The sequence below is a fragment of the Dipodomys merriami genome, unplaced genomic scaffold, assembly GCF_024711535.1.
Source record: "Dipodomys merriami isolate MVZ:Mamm:240054 unplaced genomic scaffold, mDipMer1.0.p SCAF_34, whole genome shotgun sequence".
NCBI classification, from domain to species: Eukaryota; Metazoa; Chordata; class Mammalia; order Rodentia; family Heteromyidae; genus Dipodomys; species Dipodomys merriami.
This window is the reverse complement of record NW_027204937.1, coordinates 14,767,157-14,792,463: the sequence shown is the minus strand read 5'-3', so window position 1 is coordinate 14,792,463 and position 25,307 is coordinate 14,767,157. Positions and strand designations below refer to the sequence as shown.

The 25,307-nt window shown below is 49.3% G+C and overlaps 1 protein-coding gene across 2 annotated transcripts; it reads left to right on the top strand.

The window, feature by feature from the left end:
- The first annotated feature begins 3,593 nt into the window (after positions 1–3,593).
- On the top strand, positions 3,594–24,734 carry LOC138803442 (tyrosine-protein kinase receptor Tie-1-like). Of its 2 annotated transcripts, XM_069987467.1 has the most exons (24): positions 3,594–3,710; positions 3,819–3,974; positions 7,865–8,182; positions 8,269–8,379; positions 9,986–10,141; positions 10,289–10,420; positions 10,577–10,717; positions 10,920–11,048; positions 11,849–11,994; positions 12,213–12,357; positions 14,372–14,530; positions 14,684–14,821; positions 15,021–15,317; positions 15,767–16,057; positions 16,342–16,532; positions 18,777–18,987; positions 19,133–19,243; positions 19,674–19,864; positions 21,144–21,257; positions 21,340–21,410; positions 22,910–22,950; positions 23,034–23,130; positions 23,251–23,350; positions 24,280–24,734. In XM_069987467.1, exons 2-24 carry the CDS (start codon positions 3,917–3,919, stop codon positions 24,349–24,351), a joined length of 3,420 nt encoding a protein of 1,139 aa, XP_069843568.1. In that variant the 5' UTR covers positions 3,594–3,710; positions 3,819–3,916; the 3' UTR covers positions 24,352–24,734. The 2 variants fall into 2 exon arrangements, with proteins under 2 accessions (XP_069843568.1, XP_069843570.1); XM_069987469.1 differs by lacking the exon at positions 7,865–8,182 and having other exon boundaries at positions 3,596–3,710.
- Positions 24,735–25,307: the final 573 nt, after the last annotated feature.

Sequence of the window (25,307 nt, the reverse complement as noted above, 5' to 3'; positions counted from 1 at the left end):
AAACACAACCCTTCTTAGTCCACAGCCCACTGTCCTAATGAGTCTTGGATGGTTCTGAAACACATCTGTTTTTTAGTAGAGTTAAGAAAATAGGCTGGGAAGGTGGCTCAGTGGTAGAGCGCATGCCTTGCATGCCAGAGGCACTGGGTTCGATTCCTCAGCACCACATAAGCAAAAAGAAAAAAGCCGGAACTGGCGCTGTGGCTCAAGTGGTAGAGCGCTAGCCTTGAGCTGAAGAGCTGAGGGACAGCGCCCAGGCCCAGAGTTCAGGCCCCATGACCAGACCCAAAAAAAAAAAAAGAAAGAAAATGGCAGCTAATTCCATTAGCTATTGTGGATTTTTTTTTTTCTGAGATGGTCTCATTATATAACCCAGGCTGGCCTCAAATTCAAGATCCTCCTGCTTCAGTCTACCAAGTACCAGAATTACAGATGTGCCCCACCACCTTCAGCTTTACTTTTTAGGCCCTACTATATGCTTTTAACTACTTTACCACTGCTAAATCAAGATCAGTAAAAGTTAGCATTTGGAAACTAAAATTACAGATAGCATTTACTCAAAGCTTTACCTCAGTGCTGTACCGAGAAGTCTGGCTGTTCTAGACCCCTGGCAGCCCAGCAAAAATCCAGCATATCCCCTGGTGCCCACAGTTAGAATTCTGGGGAGGAGGATATCTTGGTTAGCAGTGACATATTAGCTTCATGTAGAGGTGGTCATGCTGCCATCTTTGCTTTTTATAAACAGCCTTTGGCTTAGCTCTATCATGATCAATTTGGTTTATTTGGGTGGTAGAGTTAATCTTATAATTGACAGAACTACATATTTGCTCTAGCGTTATTTTTGGCCTATAATTTTCCAGTCACTGAGCCTTAAAGCTATGTATTATGGTTTAAGTATTTCCTATTGTAACAGCTGATGTATTCACAACCCACTCAACATTTGTCTATGCAGTGATATTTCATTTAGCACATGCTGTTTGTAAACTGATGCTATTTAAATTACTTGCAACATAAACTCAACATATGTAAAAAATAGTTTACATTTTATAGGACATTGTTGTATAATACAAATTCTTATGTATGGACTGTAACAGTTGCCTTTTATTTATCTACAAATCATAATTATCAGGATTTGTTTCCCAATTGAAAGTAAGGAAGACAGATGGGCCTAGAGTCTATGTATATGCAAGGGTTAGTGTCTCAAACTTTCCTATTCAGAGAAAACACCTGTGCCTGTCTCTGTGTCATTTTCAAGAATAAACACTGTTCTGGTAATTCCATATATCTACAAAATAACATCATGTCCACCAGGTTTTCCCAGAGCCAAGGACAAATTCCACAAAGGTGTACTCTACCTGCAACCCTGCCACACAAACGACCCCAGCATTTTCCAGTCCCTTTCTCAATCCAGATCCAAAGGTCTTGGCACCAAATGAGCTGTATTTTAAGGCATCAACCACTCCCATTCCTCCCAGATCCTGCTCAGAAAGAGCTCGTGTCAGCCTCTGACCTAGGAAAAGGAATACCTGTAGACTAGGGAGGTCTTTATGATCTTCTTTTCATGGTACAGCTGGAGTCAAACACTTGGGAATTCCCAGGAACATTCAGAAGAGTTGCCTAAACCGTCGAACCTATGTGGAGGGATCCAGCTTCTCCAGGAAAGTGAATTTGAGTCTATATCCAGAGGAGACTCTAGCTGTCTCCCAGAACAGGTTCTGGAAGATGTCCCAGCCCCAGAAGGAGGATATGCACTTCCAAGTCACCTAAGTTGATACTAGGTCTCGGCTCCACCTGACTCATCCCATTTAAAAGGGGGTACAGAGGTAATCAGTGAGCACCTCCCTCGCCTCTCTGCAGCACAGCATTCACACTACAAATCTTGTTCTGTTCTGGGAGCTACTACTTGAGCTAGAAATGAGTATGAGCATCCGTGTGCTGAGAAATGGGTCTGGAAAATGCAGAAGAGGTCAGAGTCATGGGGTTTGAAGGAAGGGCTAATAGACTAGGGCTGTTCCCAGATATGGTCAGCCTTTTAAGAGTGGATGCATCTCAGCCAGGCACTAGTAGCTCACACATATAATCAGCTACTCAGGAGGCTGAGATCTGAGGACTGTGGTTTGAAGCCATCCTGGGCAGAAAAGCTCATGAGATTCTTATCTCCAATTAAAAAAAGAAAGACAGAAAGGAAGGAAGAAAGGAAGAAAGAAAGAAAGAAAGAAAGAAAGAAAGAAAGAAAGAAAGAAAGAAAGAAAGAAAGAAAGAAAGAAAGAAAGGAAGGAAGGAAGGAAGGAAGGAAGGAAGGAAGAAAGAAAGAAAGAAAGAAAGTAAGAAAGAAAGAAAGAAAGAAAGAAAGAAAGAAAGAACCAAACTAGAGATAAGATTCAAGTAGCAGAGCACCAGCCTTGAACAAAAAAGCCAAGTGAGCCAGGCACTGGTGGCTCACGTCTATAATCCTAGCTACTCGGGAGCCTGAGCAGGAAAGTCTTTGAGACTTTTATATCCAATAAGCTATTCAGAAAAGGCCTGGAATGGTGCTGTGGCTCAAGTAGTAGAGTGCTAGCCTTGAGCAAAAGCAGCCTGGGGACAGTGCCCAGGCTTTGAGTTCAAGCTCCAAGATTGGCACCAAAAAAAAAAAGGTCAAGTCAGAGGCCCTAAGTTCTAAGCCCACAGTAATGGCATGTGTGCACATGCACGTGCACTTGAGCACGTGTGCGCACGCGCACACACACACACACACACACACACACACACACACACACACACACACACACACACACACACACACACACACACACACACAGAGTGGGTATATCTCCCCTACAGACTTCTGCTGCCTTCATATACAGAGGAATAGACACGGATTTGCTGCAAAATAAATCACAACAGACAATGGGCTAGAGCCTTGTCAGCAGCCTCAGCTAAGGGCCATCTACATCACAACTCACTGCTTGCATGCTCCCCTGAGTCTGCTTAATGTGTATCTTTGTGGAACAACCAGCACTAACATACCAACGCCTGAGTCATAAGTTCAAGCTCCAGCATTGACATGAGTTCTGTATGTTCTTAAGCTCTTCAGGTCTAAGTTTCCCACATGTAAAGTAAGAGAATTTTGCAAGATGGACTGAAAGGATCTTTGTGAGCCTTGTGTTCCTTTGAGTATACATTCTCAGACCCAAAAGATCCTTGGAAGAGGTGGAGTTGGAAGGGATGGGGGAGACTGACAAAGAGGTGACATTGATCAGGATGCATTATATTCATAAAGGGCTTTACTGAGTGGCAATTCAATGGCTTAACTGAGTGGCAATTCCTTTGCACAACTACTTAAAGATAATTTAAAAAAACATATTTTAAAAAAAAGATCCTTAGGATGCATGCGAACTCCTCTCTAAAATCCTATGCAACACTGCCTGTGTCCTGGAAGGCCATGAAAAGTCACATGGGCTGCATTGTGTATCTGTGCTGGGAGGAGGGGGGATTACAGGACAACGTCCTGCCTCCAAACCTCCTCAATAGGCGGAAGCCACTGGCTTCCTCCCTTTCCTGCCTCCTGTGTGCCAGCAAGACTCAGGGCTGAAGGGAGAAGGGATGGGAAACATCCACCCAAACATCTCTAGCGCTGTCCTTGCCATACCTTCTCCTGACCCCCACCTTTCAGGCGGAGAGAAGGCTCCTTTTAGAGCCTTCTAGGCCACACTCACCCCTAACCTCATGTGAGCTGGACTGGGGGGGCCTAGAGACTGGGAAACAAGACAAACCTTCCCCACCCCACTCCTACCACGCCTCCCATCTAAGCCACCTCATTTCCTTTTCCTCCCCAGCACCAGGGCACACTGATCAGCACAGGCCAAGAACTCAGACCACAGCAACTAAGCCCAGGCCTAGTCGGTTCTGGCTGGCCTGGGTGAGTTTCTGGAGTATGGTCTGGCTGGGCGCCTTTTTCCTGTTGCCTGTTCTCTTCTTGGCCTCTCATGTTGGTAAGTTTTCCCACCCACCTCGTTCCCCTCCACCTTATTTCCAGACTCCAAGGCCTTTATTTGTTCCTCTAAGAAACCCTGTTGTATCATGGAGACAGAGCCTAATAGTAGTTGCCATGAGCTGGGGAGGGGAAATAGGACTTATTGTTTAATGGGTAGAGTTTGTTTAATAAGATGAAAAGAATTAAGGAGATAGACAGTGGTGTTTGCACAATGTAATGAATGTATTTAATAACACTGAACAATGTGTTTACAAATAGTTAAGATGGTAAAGTCTAGGTTTTGTGTATTTTATCACAGTAAAAAGTAATCAGGAAAAAAAAGGATACTGTTATCATCATTGTCATGACTTTGATCAGCCAGAAAGTGCAATCAGGATGCTAGAGCTAGAAATCACTGCAGCCTGGTCCTAGGGCAGGGGTGTGGACAGCCACTGAGCACTGAATCTCAGGGTCAGTGGGAGTAGTCAATGGCCCTGTGACATTTTCAGTGCATACTTACAGGTGTGTTGAGCTCAATTATTCACTGGACAAGATTTATTGAGCAACAAGAATATCCCAATACCTGAGGCCGGCAACCTCTAGACCTGCCGTGATGCTGACCTATGGCTCCTATAGAGTTTAGCCAATATAATGTATGCAGTGTGCTCAGTACAGCATCTGGCTCTTGACAAAGCTTTCTGAACAAGTGGGCTGGTTTCTTCAGTCTGCTGTCTAGAGGACTAGAACACAGAAGCTGCCTTTGAGTGGTTTGCTATCTAGTGGGGAACACAGGCCCAAGGATGAAGGTTAAACAGAGACAGACAAGGGGAGGGGGCGTGAGGGGAGAGGAGGCAATGAGAAGGAGGAGCCACCTTATTCTGCCTCAGGCAGCAGACAAAAAAATGGAGTTTGGAAAGATTTCATTAAGAGGAGTGGAAGTATGTGAAAGCTAGATCTAAAATAACAGAACATAATAAATTATACAAGTTTCTAGGCATTCACATACAATGAGACCAAAAGAAGATACTCGTAGGAGAAGAACAGAAGGCACAATGCCTATGTGCATCCATAAGAAATAATAGTTATCGAAATGAACTCCAGGAAATGAAAACAAGAGTCTTTTTCTTTTTTGCTACTTTTGTTTTCTTTTCTTTTTGTTCTGTTCATTTATATGTCTCTGGAAGTATTAACGGAAGGCACAGAAATGGAGGGACAGAGGGTTAAAAAAAATACAGCACTGGTACTCACCAGACACTTTGTTGAAAATGAACTATACAACTTATGGGTGAAGATGGGAGGGAAAAACTGAGAGAGAGTGAAGGAAGGGGTGACACTGTCCAGAAAGAAATGTACTCTTTACCTAACTTATATAACTATAATCCCTCTCTACATCACCTTAATAATAACAATAAAAAGAGGTGTGGAAGCCAAATAATAAATGCACATCTCAGAGTCTTTGAAGTACATAGGAGAAAAGATGCTTGGAGGGAAAGTAGCCAGAGAGATAAGTTGTGAGCACACAAGTGCTCAGGAGCATGCACATTCTCCTGAGAGCAGTGGGGAGCCATATAGGATTATAGTCAAGAGTCACAAGGTGGCTTTTGTTTATTTGTGCTAATCATGGAGCTTAAACTCAAAGTGTGAGCTGCCGCCGCCGCTGCTGCTGCTGCTGCTGCTTCTTTTTATTTATTTATTTTTTTAAAGCTAGCAATCTACCACTTGAGCAACAGCTCTACTTCTGGCTTTTTGGTGATTAATTAAAGATAAGAGTCTCACAAACTTTCCTGCCTGGACTGGCTTGGAACTGGGATCTCCAGATCTCAGCCTCCTGAGTACCTAAGATTATAGGTGCCAGATGACAGCACCTGGCTCACGAAGTGGTTTTGAGTCAGATGGATCACTTTGGAGGATAAGCTGGGAGCGGGGAGGATGTTTGCTGGGATGGTTCAGGTGAGGCTTGAACAAAAATGGGCTTGGGAGATGGGGATGGTGTCGAGGGGTTTTTAGGAAGCATTCTGCAGAATTTTGTAAGTCATCAGGATGCTCAATAGTATGGATTTTAGATTTGGACAACTTGACTCTGCTAGTTACTGACTGTATGGCCTTGGGCAAGTTGCTTAACTTCCCTGGTTCTTCCTTTCCTGGCTACAAAAAGGGTCTAATAACACCCACCTTCCAGGATAGTCAAGATGGTAAAATGAGAGAACATCAGTAAAGTGCCCCTTGCATGGTTAATAGTCAATAAAGTTCCATTATTTCACAGTGGTTGTATGACAGGACTCCTTAGTCATGGTCTCGGGTAGCAGGTATTCTCCTGAGTCAAATAACCCAGCAGGTTTGGGAAATACTGTGGAAAATTATTCAGGTGAAAGATTATGCCCAGTACTGACTCAGAGGTGACAGTTAAAGCCCAAAAGTGGAAGAACTTGTTCAAAGAAGCTTGTAGGATCATAATGATCATTCCTTGTAAATAGAAAGAATGTCATCCTTCAATACAGGCCATGAAGACTCAATGGGGAAAAGGTTTTTGGTAGGTGGCCGGTAAATGCCAGATTTGTTCATTTATGGCAGGCTTTCAAAGGATAGTAACTAATAAACTATATGGCCTTTAAATTAATTAATGACTGGATAGTTAACAAGCAGGGATAGGAAAGAAGGGGGCCTAGAAGGTGTGAGGTCATGAAGCTAAGGTAGACTAACTAGCCTCTAGTTTCATGGTCTCTGCAGGTGCTTCAGTCACCCAAAGTTGAACAGCTCCCTCCCCACCTACCATGGTTTTCATGCCATACCTTTCCCTGTGTCTAGAATGCCCACTTCCCACCTGTAGCCCTCTCCTCTCCCTTCTCTTCACCCATGGTATCCTGCCCAAGTTTCAAAAGCCCTCAAGTTTTGTTTTGTTTTGTTTGGGGTGGGGGGTCCGGTCGTGGGGCTTGAACTCTGGGCCTGGGCGCTGTCCCTCAGCATTTCAGCTCAAGGCTAGTACTTACCACTTGAGCCACTTCCGGCTTTTTTTTTTTCTGATTATGTGGTGCTGAGGAATCGAACCCAGGGCCTCATGCATGCCAGGCAAGCACTCTACCACTGAGCCACCTTCCTAGCACCCAAAAGCCTTCAAGTTTTATCTTGAAGATACCCCTCCACCTCCTCCTTCCTCAGGCTGGGATAAGTTCCCTCTCTGCTCCCACACAGAGCACCTCTTCAGCTCACAGCATCCATGTCTGTCCCTTCAACTAAGCAGTGAGTTCTGTGTCAGCAAAGACCTAGCCCTACCCATGTCTGCGCCCACCTGGGTCCCAAGTCTCCCCCTGTATCTCTGGACAGGACAGGGCCAGCTTTGTTTCTGCTCCAGGCCCACCTGAAACCTCGACATATCAACTATTTCTCCATTTTTGTAATGACAAGGAGGGGGCATGGAGACACTGTGGTCTCCATGCTTGTTCCAGACTACATCTCCTGATAGGAGCAACTAGAAATGGCTCAGAGGCAAAGTTGGCAGAGCAGTTTTAAAGAGGAGCCTAGCTAAGGGGTCTCACAAGGAGGAAAAGAGATGGGGAGCATAGATCATTCCCTTGGGAAGCTGGACTGTCAAGGGAAGCCATCTGGCAGGAGCCAGAGGTTTATATGGTTTGGGTTTTGTTCCAGGGTAAGGGGCCTCAGGGCACCAGGAAGGGGAGAAAAGAGAGAGAGGAGGAGGGGGGAGAAACAGAGACAGAGACAGAGAGACAGAGGGACAGAGACAGAGACAGAGAGACCTAAGGTAGTGAGGTGTCTGGCAGGGAAGGGGTGAAAGCAGGTACCAGGAAAGGGAAAAGAGGCTCCCCCTTCAGAGGGGATCAAGGACCGGAGCAGAGGCTCTAAGGCTAGAGGATTGGCTGAGGCTACCATGGAGTCACCGTTGTCCTCGCCCAGGTGCAGCGGTGGACCTGACACTACTGGCCAACTTGCGCCTCACCGACCCGCAGCGTTTCTTCCTGACCTGTGTGTCCGGGGAGGCGGGAGCGGGGAGGGGCTCGGACGTCTGGGGTCCACCCCTGCTGCTGGAGAAGGACGACCGCATCGTGCGCACCCTCCCGCCGGGACAGCCCCTGCACGTGGTGCGCAACGGCTCCCACCAGGTCACGCTGCGGGGCTTCTCCAAGCCCTCCGACCTGGTGGGCGTCTTCTCCTGCCTGGGCGGGTCCGGGACACGTCGCACGCGGGTTCTCTACGTGCACAACAGCCCCGGGGGTGAGTGCGGCCTGCGGGGGGGGGGGGGGGGGAGGGTGCCAGGAAGGATGCCCGCCCCCAACACTGACCTCACACTCCACCCACAGCCCACCTGTTCCCAGACAAGGTCACGCACACAGTGAACAAAGGCGACACCGCTGTGCTTTCTGCCCGGGTGCACAGGGAAAAGCAGACGGATGTCATCTGGAAGAACAACGGTGAGAAGGGCATTTGGTTGGGCTGATGGACACTGGTTCTGACCACCCCTGCACTGAATTCTCCTTCAGGGGCTTGAGCTTTGGCCCCATCAGCTTGATGTGTTGTTCCTTTTCTGAAAAAGGGGCCCCTTTTCTTTTCTTTTTGTCAGTGGTGGGGCTTGAACTCAAAGCCTGGGAGTTGTCCCTGTGCTCTCCTGCTCATAGTCTATCACTTGGAGCCACAGCTCTACTTCTGGCTTTCTAGTGGTTAATTGGATCTAAGAACCTCATGGATTTTCCTGCCCAGGCTGGCTTTGAACCGCAATCCTCAGATCTCAGCCTCCTGAATAGCTAGGATTACAGGCATGAGCCACTGGTGCCCAGCTCCTGGGGCCCCTTTTCTGTCCTGAACAAGATCCTTTGGACCTATCAGCTCTAGCGCTGAGTCACCTTCCTACTGTACTAGGAGATGAGGAGCCAATAGTCAGCTACCTCTTAAGTGCTAAAGTGCCCACAATTGCCTCTCCCCTGAGTGTTAGCAGGTTCATGTAGCCCATCTTGGTAGGAACATCCCTCCTGGTGAGAGCAGCAGTCCTTACAAGGACAAAAAGAACCTCTACCAAGGTGTTCAACACAGGCTTGAAAAGTCCAGCTCACCCAAAGATCTACCCAGCCCTGACTCTTGATGCCCATGGCAGACAGACCTATGGATTACAGTTGTACACCTGCCCTCCACCTTGACCCTATCTGGCCTTTTGGCCACTGAAATGGAGAGCTCTCAGACCGGTTTACATCTCAGACTCTTGCATCCATGGGCTCCTGAGAAGGAAGTGTTTGTTCCCTGAGCTCCAGAATCCCTGAGCTGGATGTAGCAAGAGACATCATTCTCTAGATTATCAGTGCTGTCCTGAGCAGATACAAGAAGAGGCTGGGGCAGGAACGGAACATTTGGCTAATAGTGTAAGCCCTGAAAGGAGAGCCTGTAGAGGAAAACACTAGACTCAAGGGCATCTACAACTGTGCTCAGAAGTGGGAAGACAAACGAGGCAGGCAAGAAAGGAGGAAAGGCATTCCAGGAAGCCTAACTGACAAGAGCAAAGGCTTGGAGGGTCTGAAAAACCAGGTGTTTCCTGCAGAGACCAAGCAATTCGGGAATGTTAGGCGTCAGGCAAGGTACAGAGAGTATGGGGGCGGGTTTGGGGACTCAACTGGAGAAAAACAACTGCTAAGGAGTTGAGTTTTTGTCCTGAGGGCAGTGGAGTGCTCTGAGGGTCTGGAAGGTGAGGGGTGCTAAGGAATGTTGCCGTGGGTGGGCAAGTGGAGGTTGTTAGAAAGATCCAACATGGAGGCAGAGTCCATGTACTAAGCAGCTGGAGGCTAAGGCCAAGGTGGGGGCGGTAAGTGTGGGGAGACGTTGGCTTGTTTTACAATATGGGGAAGAAGTAGACTGGCTAGAACTTGGTGATTTACTGTGTGGTTCCCAAAGTATGAAGAAGAGGCTGCTCCCCAGCTTTCTGGCTTTATCCCCAGATCTGATCCATGGGGCACATGGATGTGACTTGGGCAGAGGGAGACCTGTAACCTTGCTGCACTGAGGCCCCTAACCCTTTGTATCCCCCATCCCCAGGATCCTATTTCCATACCCTGGACTGGCATGAAGCCCAGAATGGGAGGTTCTTGCTGCAGCTCCAAAATGTACAGCCACCATCAAGCGGCATCTACAGTGCCACCTACCTGGAAGCCAGCCCCCTAGGCAGTGCCTTCTTTCGGCTCATCGTGCGGGGTCAGGAGCAGAGGTCGTGGGTGGTGTGGGAGGCTATGAGCCCCATGGGTCCTTCTGGTGGGCTCCCAAGGATCCTTGAGCTACCCCAGTCTTCAGTCTATGTGGGAAGGTAGGTAAAAGTCAGCGGCTGAAGTCACTGTCCTCCAGGCTGTGGGGCCAGACGCTGGGGACCAGGGTGTGCCAAGAAATGCCCAGGCTGCTTGCATGGAGGTGTCTGCCATGACCATGATGGGGAGTGTGTGTGTCCCCCCGGATTCACCGGTACCCGCTGTGAGCAGGGTAAGGAGGAGGGCAGCTAGGACCCAGGCAAGAAAGAATGCCCAGCTGGGAGAGTCCTAGAACCAAGGCATTGGTGCTTGGAGGGCGGAGGTGCCTGCTAGGATGGGGACTGTGGTGTTGAACAGGGGCCAGTACACCCACACACCTTCTTTCTAGCCTGCAGAGAGGGCCGTTTTGGGCAGAGCTGCCAGGAGCAATGTGCAGGCACAGCAGGCTGTCGGGGGCTCACTTTCTGCCTCCCAGACCCCTATGGCTGTTCTTGTGGATCTGGCTGGAGAGGAAGCCAGTGCCAGGAAGGTATGGACTCACTCATGGCCTCCATGGCCACTAGGTTGGCCCAGACTCTTCACTCCGACTCTGATTTACACACCAAGCCCTCCACAGTCACCTGACTGATGGTCTCTATACTCAGACTGTTATGCAAACCAGGCCCCATCTGTGCTCTCTTGGCCTCTGGCCCCTAGGCCCTCCCTTCTAACCACATCTCCTCTCTTGCCAGCCTGTGCCCCTGGTTATTTTGGGGCTGATTGCCGCCTTCAGTGCCAGTGTCAGAATGGTGGCACTTGTGACCGTTTCAGTGGCTGTGTTTGCCCCTCTGGGTGGCATGGAGTACACTGTGAGAAGTCAGGTATGAGCATCTGGGTCTCTGAGATCCCTCAAGTCTAGTCAGCCTTTACCAAATATCTCCCTAGCCCCCCTCCTTTCCTTGTTATCTGCCCAATTCTAACCCTCAGGCAGCAAATAGTCTGCCAGGAGTTCTCACCATTCAGCCTCCCGTATCATGGAAGATGGCAGATCAGAGTATAGAGCCAAAGGAAACCCAGAGCAGTGTGAGAATAAGGGAAGGCTTTTGGGAGGACAGAAGAGCTGGGACTGGATGCAGCGGATAAGAGAGAAATGGCCAGGAAAGAATGTGGAGAAAACCCAGGCATTGAGACTCAGGTTTGGGTACCAGGACAGTGAAGTCGAGGCTGAGGGACTGGCCTTTGAATATGTGGCCAAAGGGTTTACACATTCAATATGACAAGAGAGAATGAAAACTGTTGAAGGGACACAAGGTGGTCAGGCTTGTGTTCGAAAGAACCTTTCATGGCTGGGCCAACTACAGGAGCAGGAGTCTGTGGCCAGGGACCAGAAAGGAACAAGCCCTGAACTGCTTTGGCTGTGAGAGTGGTGATAGGCCTGGCTGTGAGTATTAGGGGGATTGTAGGAAGTGTATTGGGAAGGGGTAGGAGGTGGAAGCTGAGGATGATTTGATCTGGGGCTGAGAGCAGTTGCGTTGGACAGAACTTTGCTGGTTTCTAGGCTTAAGTGCCTAGAAGTGTTGAGGCCTCCACTGAGATGCAGGGCAAAGAAGGAGGTGTATTTCAGTGGTCAGGGGTCTGCTTTATGGGAGCACCAGGATGAGTGTCCTTTCTCTCATACCAGACCGGATCCCCCAGATCCTCAACATGGCCTCAGAACTGGAGTTCAACTTAGAGACGATGCCACGGATCAACTGTGCAGCTGCAGGAAACCCCTTCCCAGTACGGGGCAGCATAGAGCTACGGAAGCCAGATGGCACCGTGTTCCTGGTCAGCCCTAATGCCACCAGCTTTACAATTGATTCCTCAGTCCCCTAACCCTTCAGAATTTTCTGTAGGCTCTACCTAGTAGCCTGGCCATGGCTCCAATGGGATCTGGTTAGTTAGTAAGATGTCTCTGGGATCCTATCTCAGCAGTAGTCCAGAAAGACATGAGATCTGCCTCATGGCTGTACATTTTCTGTTCCTCTCCCCTTTGTCTTTCTTAGCCTACCAAATCCATTGTGGAGCCAGACAGGACCACAGCTGAGTTCGACGTACCCCGCTTGGCTCTTGGGGACAGCGGGTTGTGGGAATGCCGTGTGTCCACATCTGGTGGCCAAGACAGCCGGCGATTCAAGGTCAATGTCAAAGGTCAGTGATATCTTAAGGTTATTGGAGAATGGAAAGTAGGTACAGTAGGGACTATTTGATGCAGGTCACACCAGGGATCCTCGCCGAAGGTCAAAGACATCTAGGTCACTGTCCAGCACCAGTCAAAGAAAAGAAATCTGGGCTGGGCAGTGTCAAGGCTGGAACATAGCTTGGTCCCATCTGAAAAGGGCATCCCATGATTCAGAAACTGAGGGTATCTCTAGACTTGCCTTGCCTCCTACCTACCCATGTTCCTCCCACCACTGCACACAGTATGCTTTTAACTTTGCCTCTAGCATACTGTTCCATTTCTGAACCACTCCACATGGACATCTGCTTGGCTGTCCAGAACAAGTACATGCACTGGAATCAGCCAGATGAATAAGAAAGGTACTGCCAATGCCCAGGATCGCTCTCTGAATAGAGCACCCCTTCCCTGGATTAGGCATCCTTTTACCTCAGCACCATAATCCCTGGGCAGCTCACACTCCTGACCACCACCAGGCTCTACTTGACCTCTGCCCCTACCACGGCCCCTACCTACCTCTTTCTCACCTGCACACTCTGCTTCTCAGTTCCTCACCATGCCCACCCTACCATCCTGATCCATCACCACCATCCACCTTCAGCTGACTCCCCCCCTCAGCCTTTGCCATCCCAGGCTTCGGGCCCACACCTTCATTTGACTGAGATTTGAATTCTTTCTCTAAAAATTCCTAGCTCCTGAACTGGGCAAGTAGCCCAAGGGATAAGAGTATTTTCCAAGCAAACCTAAGTTTCTGAGTTCATTCACCAGGACAGGGGTGGGTTTGGGTGTATACTCCTAGCCCTGTTACCTGGAGGTAGTTTCTCTTCGTCTTAAAAGAACTCATTGGATAGGGCCTGTTCTGGGACTAAACTGGATGATGCGTTTAAGTAATTAGCACACTATCTGTCTGACACAGGGTTTGTGCTCAGTATATACTGATAGTTATTAGCATTTAAAATGGCATCTACTTCCAAGACGCCAACCCTTGGGACTCCCACCTGTGTTTTGCAATTACCTCTCCTAACCCCAGAGCTGTTTGGTGGGATCTCCATGAAGTTAGGTGGAAATTCTGTGGAAGTCTTGTTCTAAAGTCAGCATGGTTGTTTAGTGGCATATGACTTAGGGGCCCATCTTAAACCCAGCTACCTCCTGTACATCTGATCCTGCATGAACAACATGAACTACAGGTTTCTCAAGATCCAAACTGAACTTCATTTCCCTCACTAAATCTGCACCTGCTCCCAACATATTCATTATTGCCCGACACTCCTTCAGCTTACTACTCTGCATCTTCTGTTCTCCATGCCTATCTGTCTACCTCCTTCCCTGCTGCCTGCCTGCCTTTGTTCCTTCATACCCTCCGTGGAATTTTTTTAGAAGAGGCAAGAAAACAAAAGGCGTTCATACAATAATCTGGAGAGAAAACTGAGGCCAGAATAGAGACAGTGACCATGGTAGAAGGGGGTAGAGTTGATTTGAGGAGTCCAGGTCAGGTGCCCTTAGTTATTCAGTATCTCTGAGCTTCGGTTTTTCCATTTATACCACTGAAGCAGTGAGCCCCATCTAAACACTACCTGTGACAGTTAGAGGTTAAGCTTATGGAACAGCAAGGGCAGAGCAGACAGTTCATCTCTGGCACCTCTCACGGGAGGGGGGTGGGGTTGGAACAAGAGCAAAGAGCACCCAGAATGTCCCCTGCCTTGTATTCCAGACCCTTCTGCATGGACACAGTGCTCTTCCACAACCCCTGTCTGACCATGTCACACTCTCACTTAACATCTTTTGAGAAACCTATGTCCTTATGGCTGTGTCCTATGCTCCCCAAGCTCTACAGGCAAGAGAACTATGTCCTTGGGCCCTAGTCACTTCCAGCATCTGTTGAACTTGGTCTTTTCCCATCTAGTCCAGAGGATCTTCAGATCCAAACCAATACATAGAGATGTCCAAAGCCCAAAGCAGTGAGTCTTACCCTGAGTCTCCTGGCAGTACCCCCAGTGCCTTTGACAGCACCTCGGCTCCTGGCCAAGCAGAGCCGCCAGCTCGTGGTCTCCCCACTGGTCTCATTCTCTGGAGATGGACCCATCTCCTCTGTCCGCCTGCACTACCGGCCCCAGGACAGCATGATGGCCTGGTCTGCCATTGTGGGTGAGTGGGAAGAGTACTAGGGAAGTATAGAGCTTGGAGGAAGTGGGAGGGTAAAGCGAGAATGGAAAGGGAGGGAGGGTGGAATAGGGGGTGGGGCATGGTGGCCTCAGAAAGCAGCTGGGACTAAACATATGTGGCACACTCTACCCACAGTGGACCCCAGTGAGAATGTCACATTAATGAATCTGAGGCCGAAGACAGGATACAGTGTCCGAGTACAGCTAAGCCGGCCAGGGGAAGGAGGAGAGGGGAACTGGGGGCCTCCTACCCTCATGACCACGGATTGTCCTGGTGAGAAGCCAAGAGTCATTCTTCCCTAGCTCCCTCAGGGGCTACTGCCCTGTCCACTCACAGTTGTTACATCCTATCTAGCACAGGAGCTCCTCCCTACCTTATAAGAGCTTTTCCTACCCTGTCCACTGGGAAGCGTTGCCCCATCCAGCCCCAAGAACCCATTTGACAGTTCTGACCCTTGATCTCTTGGCCCCAGAGCCCTCGTTGCAGCCATGGCTGGAGGGCTGGCAGGTGGAGAGCCCTGACCGGCTGCGAGTGAGCTGGTCCTTACCCTCGGTACCCGGGCCACTGGTGGGTGATGGTTTCCTGCTGCGTCTATGGGATGGAGCGCGGGGGCAGGAGCGGCGGGAGAATGTCTCGTCCCCCCAGGCCCGCACTGCCCTCCTGACTGGACTCACACCTGGCACCCACTACCAGCTGGATGTGCGACTCTACCACTGCACCCTCCTGGGCCCTGCCTCACCCCCTGCACATGTGCTCCTGCCCCCCAGTGGTATGCTCAGGGCGAGGTGAAGAGCTGGGGATGAGGATGGGAAACATAAAGACACGGGAGACTCAAGAGACACAGGAGGTTTTGGGAGACTGGGTGGACATGGAGAGAATGTAGGATGTATCTCAGGTGTCAGACAGGACATGGAACCTAAGGAGGATGACTCCATCACCAGAGCATATAGGATGGGAAGGTCATGGTTTATGTGAGCCTGAGTAATGGGGAGGGGCTTGATGGAGTTTGGGGAAACAGAGAGAGAAACAGAGATACCAGAATTAGAGGAACAAGCAGCATGAGGCTGAATGTGGCCTAGGAATAAAGATTAATCCATCCAAGATTGGGAGGATGGAGGAAGGTGCCAATGAGGTTCCCATTCTGGGGTTCCCAGGGCAGGGGGCATAGCTACATAGCTGGTCCAGTCTGGCTCTGCCTTCTCACTCCCCTCTCCCTAGGATCTCCAGTCCCCCGGCACCTCCAGGCCCAGGCCCTCTCTGACTCTGAGATCCAGCTGACGTGGCAGCGACCAGAGGCCCTCTCTGGGCCTATATCCAAATATATTGTGGAGGTTCAAGTGGCCGGAGGCTCAGGAGACCCACAGTGGATGGATGTGGACAGGCCCGAAGAGACAAGTACCATTGTCCGAGGCCTCAATGCCAGCACACGCTACTTGTTCCGTGTGCGAGCCAGCGTGCAGGGTCTCGGAGATTGGAGCAACACAGTAGAAGAGGCCACCCTGGGCAACGGTGAGAGGAAAGTGTCCAAAGGACTCCCGGGCTCTGGAACTGGTTGAGTTCCACCTCACCCCCCCCCCCATCTTAGAGCTAAGCTATGACATCCCAGGCCCCAACCAACAAGTGACATAAGCTCTGAGCTAGCTGGAACAATCATACAGCTCCCCATGGCCTCTTATACAGATTACCTCCCCATGTTCTAGTGCTGGGATCTTTCATCTTTTCACCCATTTTCCTCTGTGGGTGGCCTTACGATTCCTCAACATAGGCATCCCCCAATGTTCCTCTGTGTCCAGGTCTACAGAGTGAGGGCCCAGTCCAAGAGAGCCGGGCAGCTGAAGAGGGCCTAGATCAGCAGCTGATCCTGGCTGTAGTAGGCTCCATCTCTGCCACCTGCCTCACCATCCTGGCTGCTCTACTAGCCCTGGTGTGTATCCGTAGAACCTGCCTACATCGGAGGCGTACCTTCACCTACCAGTCAGGATCAGTGAGTGTCCTTGGCTCTGCCCTTTGTGTGTGTGTGTGTGTGTGTGTGTGTGTGTGTGTGTGCGCGCGTGTGTGTGTGTGTGTGTGTGTGCGTGTGTGTGTGTGTGCGTGTATGTGTGTGTGTGTGTGTTTCTGCCCATACATATGCAGATACTTGTACACAATACATTAACATAGGTGTTAATGTTACACATGTAAGATTGCACTCAACAGTGCAAAATACCATTTTCTTTCTTCTTGTAGAACTGAACTCAGCTCGAGCCCATTTGCATTTTAGTGGTGAAATATTTAACATTTCCAGCTCAAGAGAACTCAGTTTTGTCTGTATTGTAACCTTGGCCAACTTCAGGCTTGGAGGTGGTTAATTTGAGATTCTCCTCCCAGTCTTGAACTTTCCCGTGGGAGTGCTGCCAGCCTAGATGGCATGGTAATATCCTAGAGAGGCAACTGGGTCTATTCTTACAGGCCCTCCCCGCTTGGGAACCAGCCTCTTGTCCCCACACATCTGGGCCTGAATTGTTCTCCTGCCAACAGGACATTCAGGCTGTGGACTCTTATCCTAGCCTCCATTCTCCCAAATCCCAAAGCCCTCTGTAGAAACTGCCCTGTGCTTGCCTGTACTCTGCAGAGGGCAGCAGTAGAGGGCTGTGACCCCAAATAATATAGCTGGCTTTGCCCCTCTAGCATTGCCTCAGTCTTCACACATGAGAAGCAAAGTATGTGTCTTTTCTTCCAGGATTCCCCGCTAACCTGCCTGAGTTTTCTGTCTTCCTGTAGGTCAATCCTCTGGCCAGATATTTATGTGAGGTGAAGGAGGGGGGCTGGCATCTCTCAATATCACCTCATCATACTGGGCTTGTCTCTTTTAAACAAGTCCCACTATTGTCATTGGGATCTGAACTCTATCCTTGACCCCACAGGTCTAGTTCTTGATATCTGGAGCCAAGCTTTAACATTTAAAAGAAAACAAACAAATAAAAAACAACAACCCTCTTCTCTCTTAAGGGTTGATTCTTATGATAGAAAGCCCAGTGTCCAAGGCCAGTGACTCTGCCATGCCTTTAAAAAATCCATCCAGAGTTTCAATTGGCTTCTTTGTTCAGACGATGTTGTCCCTGCTTCTGAGGTCAGCACACACAGAAAGCCATCACTGCCAGGGGGCCAAGGGGGAGGGTAACTGGGACAAACATTGAGGAAAGGCAGTGAGAAAGCAGCCTTTAATGCACATATGATCCTAACATATCAAGATGCATCCCTGTTACATGTGCTTGCATACAGCAATGTGTGGATATGAATGTGTGTGCATGTGTACCAGTGTGGGTACTCCATGCATAATAAATGTGTCCTTGTGCATCCTCAGGGTGCTCGTAGATATGCATGTGTAGGTCTGTATGCATGCATCTGTGTATGGTGAGGCCACAGAACATGCTGGTCCATTCTGATGTGTGCCTTCAACCATCCATGTTTTGTGTACATCCATGTGACCTATGTCCCCAGCTTTGCCCATCAAACTGGGGTTTATTTCATCCCACCACAAGGTTTGTGGTGATCCTCCTTCTAGTTCTCATATTGCAGCTCCTTGGTCCTGTTCAGTGATCCCCTGTCCTGCCATCAACCTGGCCCAGACAGACCTCTAACTTCATACATGGAATGTCCATTCTTCTTTGTTAGGATCCCACTTTCTTCAGGTCCTGACTTTAGAGCTATGGCTAGATGCCAAGTGGGTGAGCAAGAGTAATCTCTGCTTCTACTACTGTGGGGAAGAAAACTCTAACACTGGCTCTGAGTAGCCAAGGGCTTAGTATGTAGGAGATGCTCACTAAATGTACCCAAAGCTGTCACCTCTCCTGATTGGGATTTTAAAAAAAGCCTACTTGTAGGATCAGCACAATAATGGGAAGCTCACTACTTTCCAGTACAACTCACTCTAGTTCTTTTCTGTTTTAAATGTCAAAATGCCATCTTTCTTTCTATTGACTCACCTGGCAGCATTCTAATGACTTCCCCATAAGTCCTGGTTCTACCTTCTGGAGCTCCATACTCTAAACCTCCAGCTTGTGACCTCGGCATTTCTCTTTTGGGATACCTCTTCAGCCAACCACCCTCCTGTGGCTCTCTTACCTCTGATTCTGTGTCAGTTTAAGTCTCTGTCCCAAGCTGAGCTCCAGGGTGCCCTCTGTCCATTTTTCCTTGTATTCCTGTCCTTGTGTTTCTTGTGTCTTCCCATTTGTCTTATCCCATGAAGGGAGAAGAGACCATTCTGCAGTTCAGCTCAGGGACCTTGACCCTGACCCGACGGCCAAAACCTCAGCCAGAGCCCCTCAGTTACCCTGTGCTTGAGTGGGAAGATATTACCTTTGAGGATCTCATTGGGGAGGGGAACTTCGGGCAAGTCATTCGGGCCATGATCAAGAAGGATGGTCTCAAGATGAATGCAGCCATCAAAATGCTCAAAGGTGCCTTAACCCCAGCCTGACCCTCTATCCCTCAAAGATCCCAAACCCACCTTGTTTCTACCAGCAATTGCCTCTAGGCCTCAACAGCCCATGATCTTTCTCCCCATTTATTTGTGGCAAAAGTGACACTGGACTCTTTACACAGAGTATGCATCAGAAAATGACCATCGGGACTTTGCAGGAGAACTAGAAGTTCTGTGCAAATTGGGGCATCATCCTAACATCATCAATCTCTTGGGGGCCTGTGAGAACCGAGGTGAGCCCTCCACTCATCACCTACCCCTTTCTTCTTTTTTTTTTTTTGGGGGGGGTCCAGTCGTGGGGCCTGAACTCTGGGCCTGGGCGCTGTCCCTCAGCTCTTCAGCTCAAGGCTAGCACTCTACCACTTGAGCCACAGCGCCACTTCTGGCATTTTTTCTTTTTGCTTATGTGGTGCTGAGGAATCAAACCCAGGGCCTCAGGCATGCAAGGCCAGCACTCTACCACTGAGCCACCTTCCCAGCCCTACCCCTTTCTTCTAAAGCCCCACCATTGGCCATTACCTCTATATCAGTGGCTTGCAAAGAACTGTTCAACCACATATCACTCCATTCTGCTGCATGCTTCACATTCCCCATCTCTTACCATCAGGTACTGCTCACACGGTCTGTTTCTGAATCACCACCCTCTATCTCCTCACTTTCCAGGCTACTTGTACATTGCTATCGAATATGCCCCCTATGGGAACCTGCTAGATTTTCTTCGGAAGAGCCGGGTACTGGAGACTGATCCAGCTTTTGCCCGAGAGCATGGCACAGCATCCACCCTTAGCTCCAGGCAGCTGCTGCGCTTTGCCAGTGATGCTGCCAATGGCATGCAGTACCTGAGTGAGAAGCAGGTGTGTGTGAGTGTGGGGGGGGCAGAGCCTGAACCAACCTCAAGAGGCAAAATGAGTGGCTCTTCCTGGGTAGGAGGGCTGAGGAACAATGAAAAGGACATGACTTTGGACTCTAGACCACTGAAGGGCCATGGTGAGGGAGCAGCGAATGAGAGGCAGGCTGGAGAAGGTACAGCCCCTGAAGTACCTGAGGGAAAGTCTGCTCTGTTGGAATGGACGACTGTGGATGAGAGGCCAGGAGAAAAGCCTGGGCAGGAAAAAACAGTCTAGGAGCTATCATCCCAAGATGCAACTCCAGTGGGGAGTGAAGGGTAAAAGGAAAGAGGTGGGGGGACTGCTGCCAGAAGAGAATTTGAGACTGAGGAAAGTGAGCCAGGCACTGGTGGCTCACACCTATAGAGGCCACTCAGGAGGCTGAGATCTGGGGATCACTGTTCCACACCAGGCCGTGAGCCTGGGCAGGGAAATCGATGAGACTTTTATCTCCAATTAACCACCAGAAAACCAGAAGTAGAGCTGTGGCTCAAAGTGGTAGAGCACCAGCCTTGAGCAAAAAGGATCAGGGGCTGGGCACCAGTAGCTCACGCCTAGCTACTCAGGAGGCTGAGATCTTAGGGTCACAGTTCAAAGCCAGTCCGGGCAGGAAAGTCTGTGAGACTCTTATCTCCAATAAACCATTAGAAAACTGGAAGTGGCGCTGTGGCTCAAGTGGTTGAGCGCTCACCTTGAGCTGAAGAGTGCAGGGACAGCACCCAAGCCCAGAGTTCAAGGCCCTGAGTTCAAACGTTCAAACCCCATGACTGACAGACAGAGGTGGGGGTGGGGGGGAAGGCATCTCACAGAGTTAAATTTTGAGGGCCTTTGAAAGTTAGGAGCCAGAGCCAGTACAGGAGGAGAGGCTGATAGAGAAGACTCTTGGAGGATGGCGGAAGGCCACGAGGGAGGGCTCTCCAGAAAGGCTCAAAGGGGGCCATCATCAATGGGGAGATGGTGAGAGAAAGGAAGTAGGAAACATGGCAAGAAGAGAAAATGTGCTGTAGTCATTATGGTCCTAAGCAGAGGGATACAACCTGCACATGGCCAAGGAGACAGGTCACAGGAAGAAGGGAACATGCTAGCACTGACCTTTCCTAGACAGGTCAGCTTATCCAAGATTGAGACCTATGTGGACAGGAAGAAAGGCACCTCAGATATCCGCACACAAACCCCACTGTACTCAAGACTGATGATCTTGAATTCCCTCACTCCTCCCTTCCCTGATTTCGGACTTTACCTGCAGTTCATCCACAGAGACCTGGCTGCCCGCAATGTGCTAGTTGGAGAGAATCTGGCTTCCAAGATCGCGGACTTTGGCCTTTCTCGGGGGGAGGAGGTGTATGTGAAGAAGACTATGGCAAGTTTCATTCAACCCTCCCCCTCCGAGCCCCTGCCTAGACCCTTTCTCTACACCTGACCCCAGACTCATTCTCTCCCAGGGCCGTCTCCCTGTGCGCTGGATGGCCATAGAGTCTCTGAACTACAGTGTCTACACCACCAAGAGTGACGTGTGAGTGTGGGGGTGGGAAGGGGCAGGAAGCCTTGGCCTTCCAACATCACTTGGGCATAAAATAGACAAAAGTGAGTAGTCTAAGGCATGATTGGGGCTGTTGGGTGTGGTCCAGATGTGACATAGATGCATGTTGAGTATACCTTGGTAGAGTCCAGCACCTTAGACACTGGGTGGGGACCATCTAGAAGGAAGTTTTATCGGGGAAGGTGTTTTTTTTGTTTGTTTGTTTTTTAATTTTTTTATTGTAAAGATACTATACAGAGGGTTACAGTTACATGAGTGAGGTAATGAGTACACTTCCTCTTGAACATTGTTACCCCCTCCATTGCTTTCCCCTACCATCCCCTCCCTCCCAAGGGGAAGGTGTTTTTGAGGCAGGGACAGTTTAGGATTTTGTTTCTGTGCGAGATTGAGGCGATGCAATGGGTAGTCCCTTGGATAGCTGGAGAGAACACTCAAGAAGTATGTTAACCTTCTCCCACAGGGCAAACTCATGATTTCCTGAGCATATTACCAGCTTATGATCCAACTTTTTCTGGGCTCCCTATATCAGATAGCTATCTTGGCACGCTCCTCCTCTGACTCAAGAATGTCCATCTCAGTCTAACGCTTGACCTGCCCAACTTTTTAGATTTGTCTCCTGCTCTACTCAAGCCCTGAACCCTTTCACCTGGCCTGCCCTGCCCTGTTTGTTGTCCATCATACTGAATGCCCCCTTGATCATCATGTGCCTACTTTCTGCTATGCCTCAAGACCTCTTAGATTCCCTCCCCTTACTAGAACTCCTTGCCTTGGCCTTGGCCTTGACATATACCTACATGGAGTTCTTTACTCTGTGAGATGTAGGTAAGAACAAGAGTTTTGGAGACCGACTGACTGGGTTTGAATATCTGCTCTGCTGCTTGTCAGCTGTGTGATCTTGGGCAAGCTAGCTAATCTCTTGGTGCTTCTGTGTCTTATGGAGTAATAAGGGATAAGTTTACTGGTAGAGTGCTTGCCTAGCATGCATGAAGCCCTGGGTTCAATTCCTCAGTACCACATGAACAGAAAAAGCCTGAGTGGTGCTGTGGCTCAAGTGGTAGAGTGCTAGCCTTGAGCAAAAGGGTTCAGGGACAGCATCTAGGCCCTGAGTTCAAATATTCAAAGAGAGACTTAGAGACAGTGCCCAGGCCCTGAGTTCAAGCTCCAGGATTGGCAAAAAAAATGGGGTACTAATAGAGCCTTTATTATAGAGTTGGTTTGAGAGTTAAATGAACATATGCACTCAGTGCATGGACTATAGTAAATATTCAATAAAAATGCAATTCTGTTGAACCCAAGGTCAGAGGTTATGAAGGAGTATTAATGGAGTATAGATGGCAGCTGGTCAAGGCCAGGTGCTTGCAGAGTAGACACATGCAGGGTCTGGAACGGGGCTGCACATCCTGGGTAGATACAGACTAAACTACTGGGCCCCAGGTCCTGGAAGGCAATCAAGTCTATCCTTCTCATTTCAGCTGGTCCTTTGGAGTCCTCCTCTGGGAGATAGTGAGCCTTGGTGAGTCCACACCCAGTTTCCCAGAGCACCCCACCTTACCCACGGGGTTCCCCTAGACTGAAGAAGCCTTATTTCTCCTGCAGGAGGTACCCCCTACTGTGGCATGACCTGTGCTGAGCTCTATGAAAAGCTGCCCCAGGGCTACCGCATGGAGCAGCCTCGAAACTGTGACGATGAAGTGTGAGCCACTCACCCTTGAGCTCTAGGACCTCATGTCTGTGATGAGTGACCTTGATTTTGAGCCCTGTGCCCCCACCTGGTGACAGTGGCCTGACCCTCCCTCCCAACACCTGTCTGTAGGTACGAGCTGATGCGCCAGTGCTGGCGGGACCGTCCCTATGAGCGCCCTCCATTCGCTCAGATTGCACTGCAGTTGGGCCGCATGCTGGAAGCTAGAAAGGTGAGGGGCTGGGCAAGATGGCGGTGGAGGCTCACCAAGCTCACAGGAGTGCAGGGCCACTGAGTCCCGGTCCCCACCACACTGCTCACCCAAACTCCCTCAGCTGAAGCTGTCATCACAGCTGGACTAGGCCCAAAACTCAGCCCCCTTACAGGCCTTGCTGGGTTAGACACTAGGCCCTTCTACAGCCTTCCAGGATTGTCAGTGTTTAACCACAGCATCAACCCTTTCTCCCACCCCACAGTCCCAAACTACTTGCCTGTCCTCCTCTGCTGAGGCCATCAGGACATCGTTATCTGGTATCATTCTCCTTAGCTGGCACAGAGCCAGAGAAGAAGGCATGAATGGCCCACTCACCAAGGATGGATGGGTGAATAAATGAGACAGGAAAGGCTCAAATGTGAAGGAGGGAAGTTAGCAAGTAGATAAGATAATCATATGAATAAGTGTACAACTTAATAATGGAATCTAATAACCAATCACGTGACTAAATGACTAAGCAAGTAAATATATGGAGAAATACATCAAAATGAGTAAAGATGAAAATACTTCTTCATATGATGAGAGTCATATTCATCTTAATTAATATTCATCTTAAGTAATACTCATGATGAATTCATGATCAGTCATATAAATGATAGAATTGTCAACACTAGCCATAGAATTGATGGCTACATGAATGAATGAGTAAACAAATGAGCAAATAATTGATGGGATGAGTACATAGAAAGGCCTCATCTAACACTTGTGTCTAGGACCTCTCATCTGAGATTCCCAGCTATGGTCTGATGCCCTCACTGCTCTGGGCTGGTATGGACTACCCTTGATCATGGGGCCAACTTGAATCTGTTCAAATCAGTACCAACTACATGAAAGTTAAGGAGTTTGAGTCCAGAAATGGCTCATACTAAAACTTGCTTTGTCCCCAGGCCTATGTGAACATGTCGCTATTTGAAAACTTCACTTATGCGGGCATTGATGCCACAGCTGAAGAGGCCTGAACACCCCTGCCTCTCGCCAGAACCTCGCTCTGCTGGCCGGAGCAAACTACTCTCCAGCCTGTGTCTTCTGACCCTTCTAGACTTGGACCTGAGCTGCCTCAAATAATCATTTTAATTTAAGGGGGGAGGAGAGGAGATCCAGGAAGGGGGCAGCTGAGGAGAATAGGGTTCCCCCACCCTTTGCAGCTGCTCTTATAGCTACCCTTCATGCCCTTCTTTCCCATTAAGCTGCTCCATATATGTGCTGCCCATTCTGCTGATCCCTAAGCCCCTACTTCAACTCCTTTGCCTAAGCCAGCCCACATTCCACTAACATGTCTGGTTCAGTTATTCCTCCCTCACTGCCTTGTACTCAGAAAAAATAAACGCTCTGAGAAGCTGCAGCCAATGTCTACCTTTGACTGATGGTCAGTGAGGGGAAGGAGCTAAACACAAGAGAAACTGGATTTCACAGGAAAAGAAGTGCTGTCCCTGGACACACTGTCTGGGACCCAGGCACTCTGAGCAAATTGTCTCTTCATGATGGGTGGGAGAAGTTCTAGGGCTCTCTGGATACAAACTCCACGAGTCCCCACCTCTGTTCCAATTTTGTCCCTCACTCCCTCCCTGCTCTCCAGCCTCCTCACCAACATGTTCCCTTGTATCTCTGGGTAGCTGCCAACCTTGGATTCTTTTCTCTGTCCAAACACAATCCATGCCGGCTGGAGCCCAGTTCACACCAATATTCAACATCAGGCATATTGTGACCTGTCTCTAGTTTCCTATCTTCCTGGTGCCTCTAGGCAGACTTGTCCATCTGAGTAGACACTTACCTCCTGGCTGATGGACCCAAAAAGAGGAAGGCAGGGTTCACTCCCCATGTCATCTAGCCATAGTGAGATTCCTTTGCCTTCCTCCAGATCTCATGATGTTCTGGAAGGAGCTTGGCTTCCCTCCTGGATTCTTGCTCCCTATCC

Excerpts from the sequence above, each read along its gene's own strand:
- LOC138803442 (XM_069987467.1), top strand. The coding sequence starts at position 3,917 with ATGGTCTGGCTGGGCGCCTTTTTCCTGTTGCCTGTTCTCTTCTTGGCC. Across the intron at positions 8,380-9,985 it reads TGTCATCTGGAAGAACAACG|GATCCTATTTCCATACCCTG; the intron begins GTGAGAAGGGCA and ends CCCCATCCCCAG. Across the intron at positions 14,531-14,683 it reads GGCCTGGTCTGCCATTGTGG|TGGACCCCAGTGAGAATGTC; the intron begins GTGAGTGGGAAG and ends CTCTACCCACAG.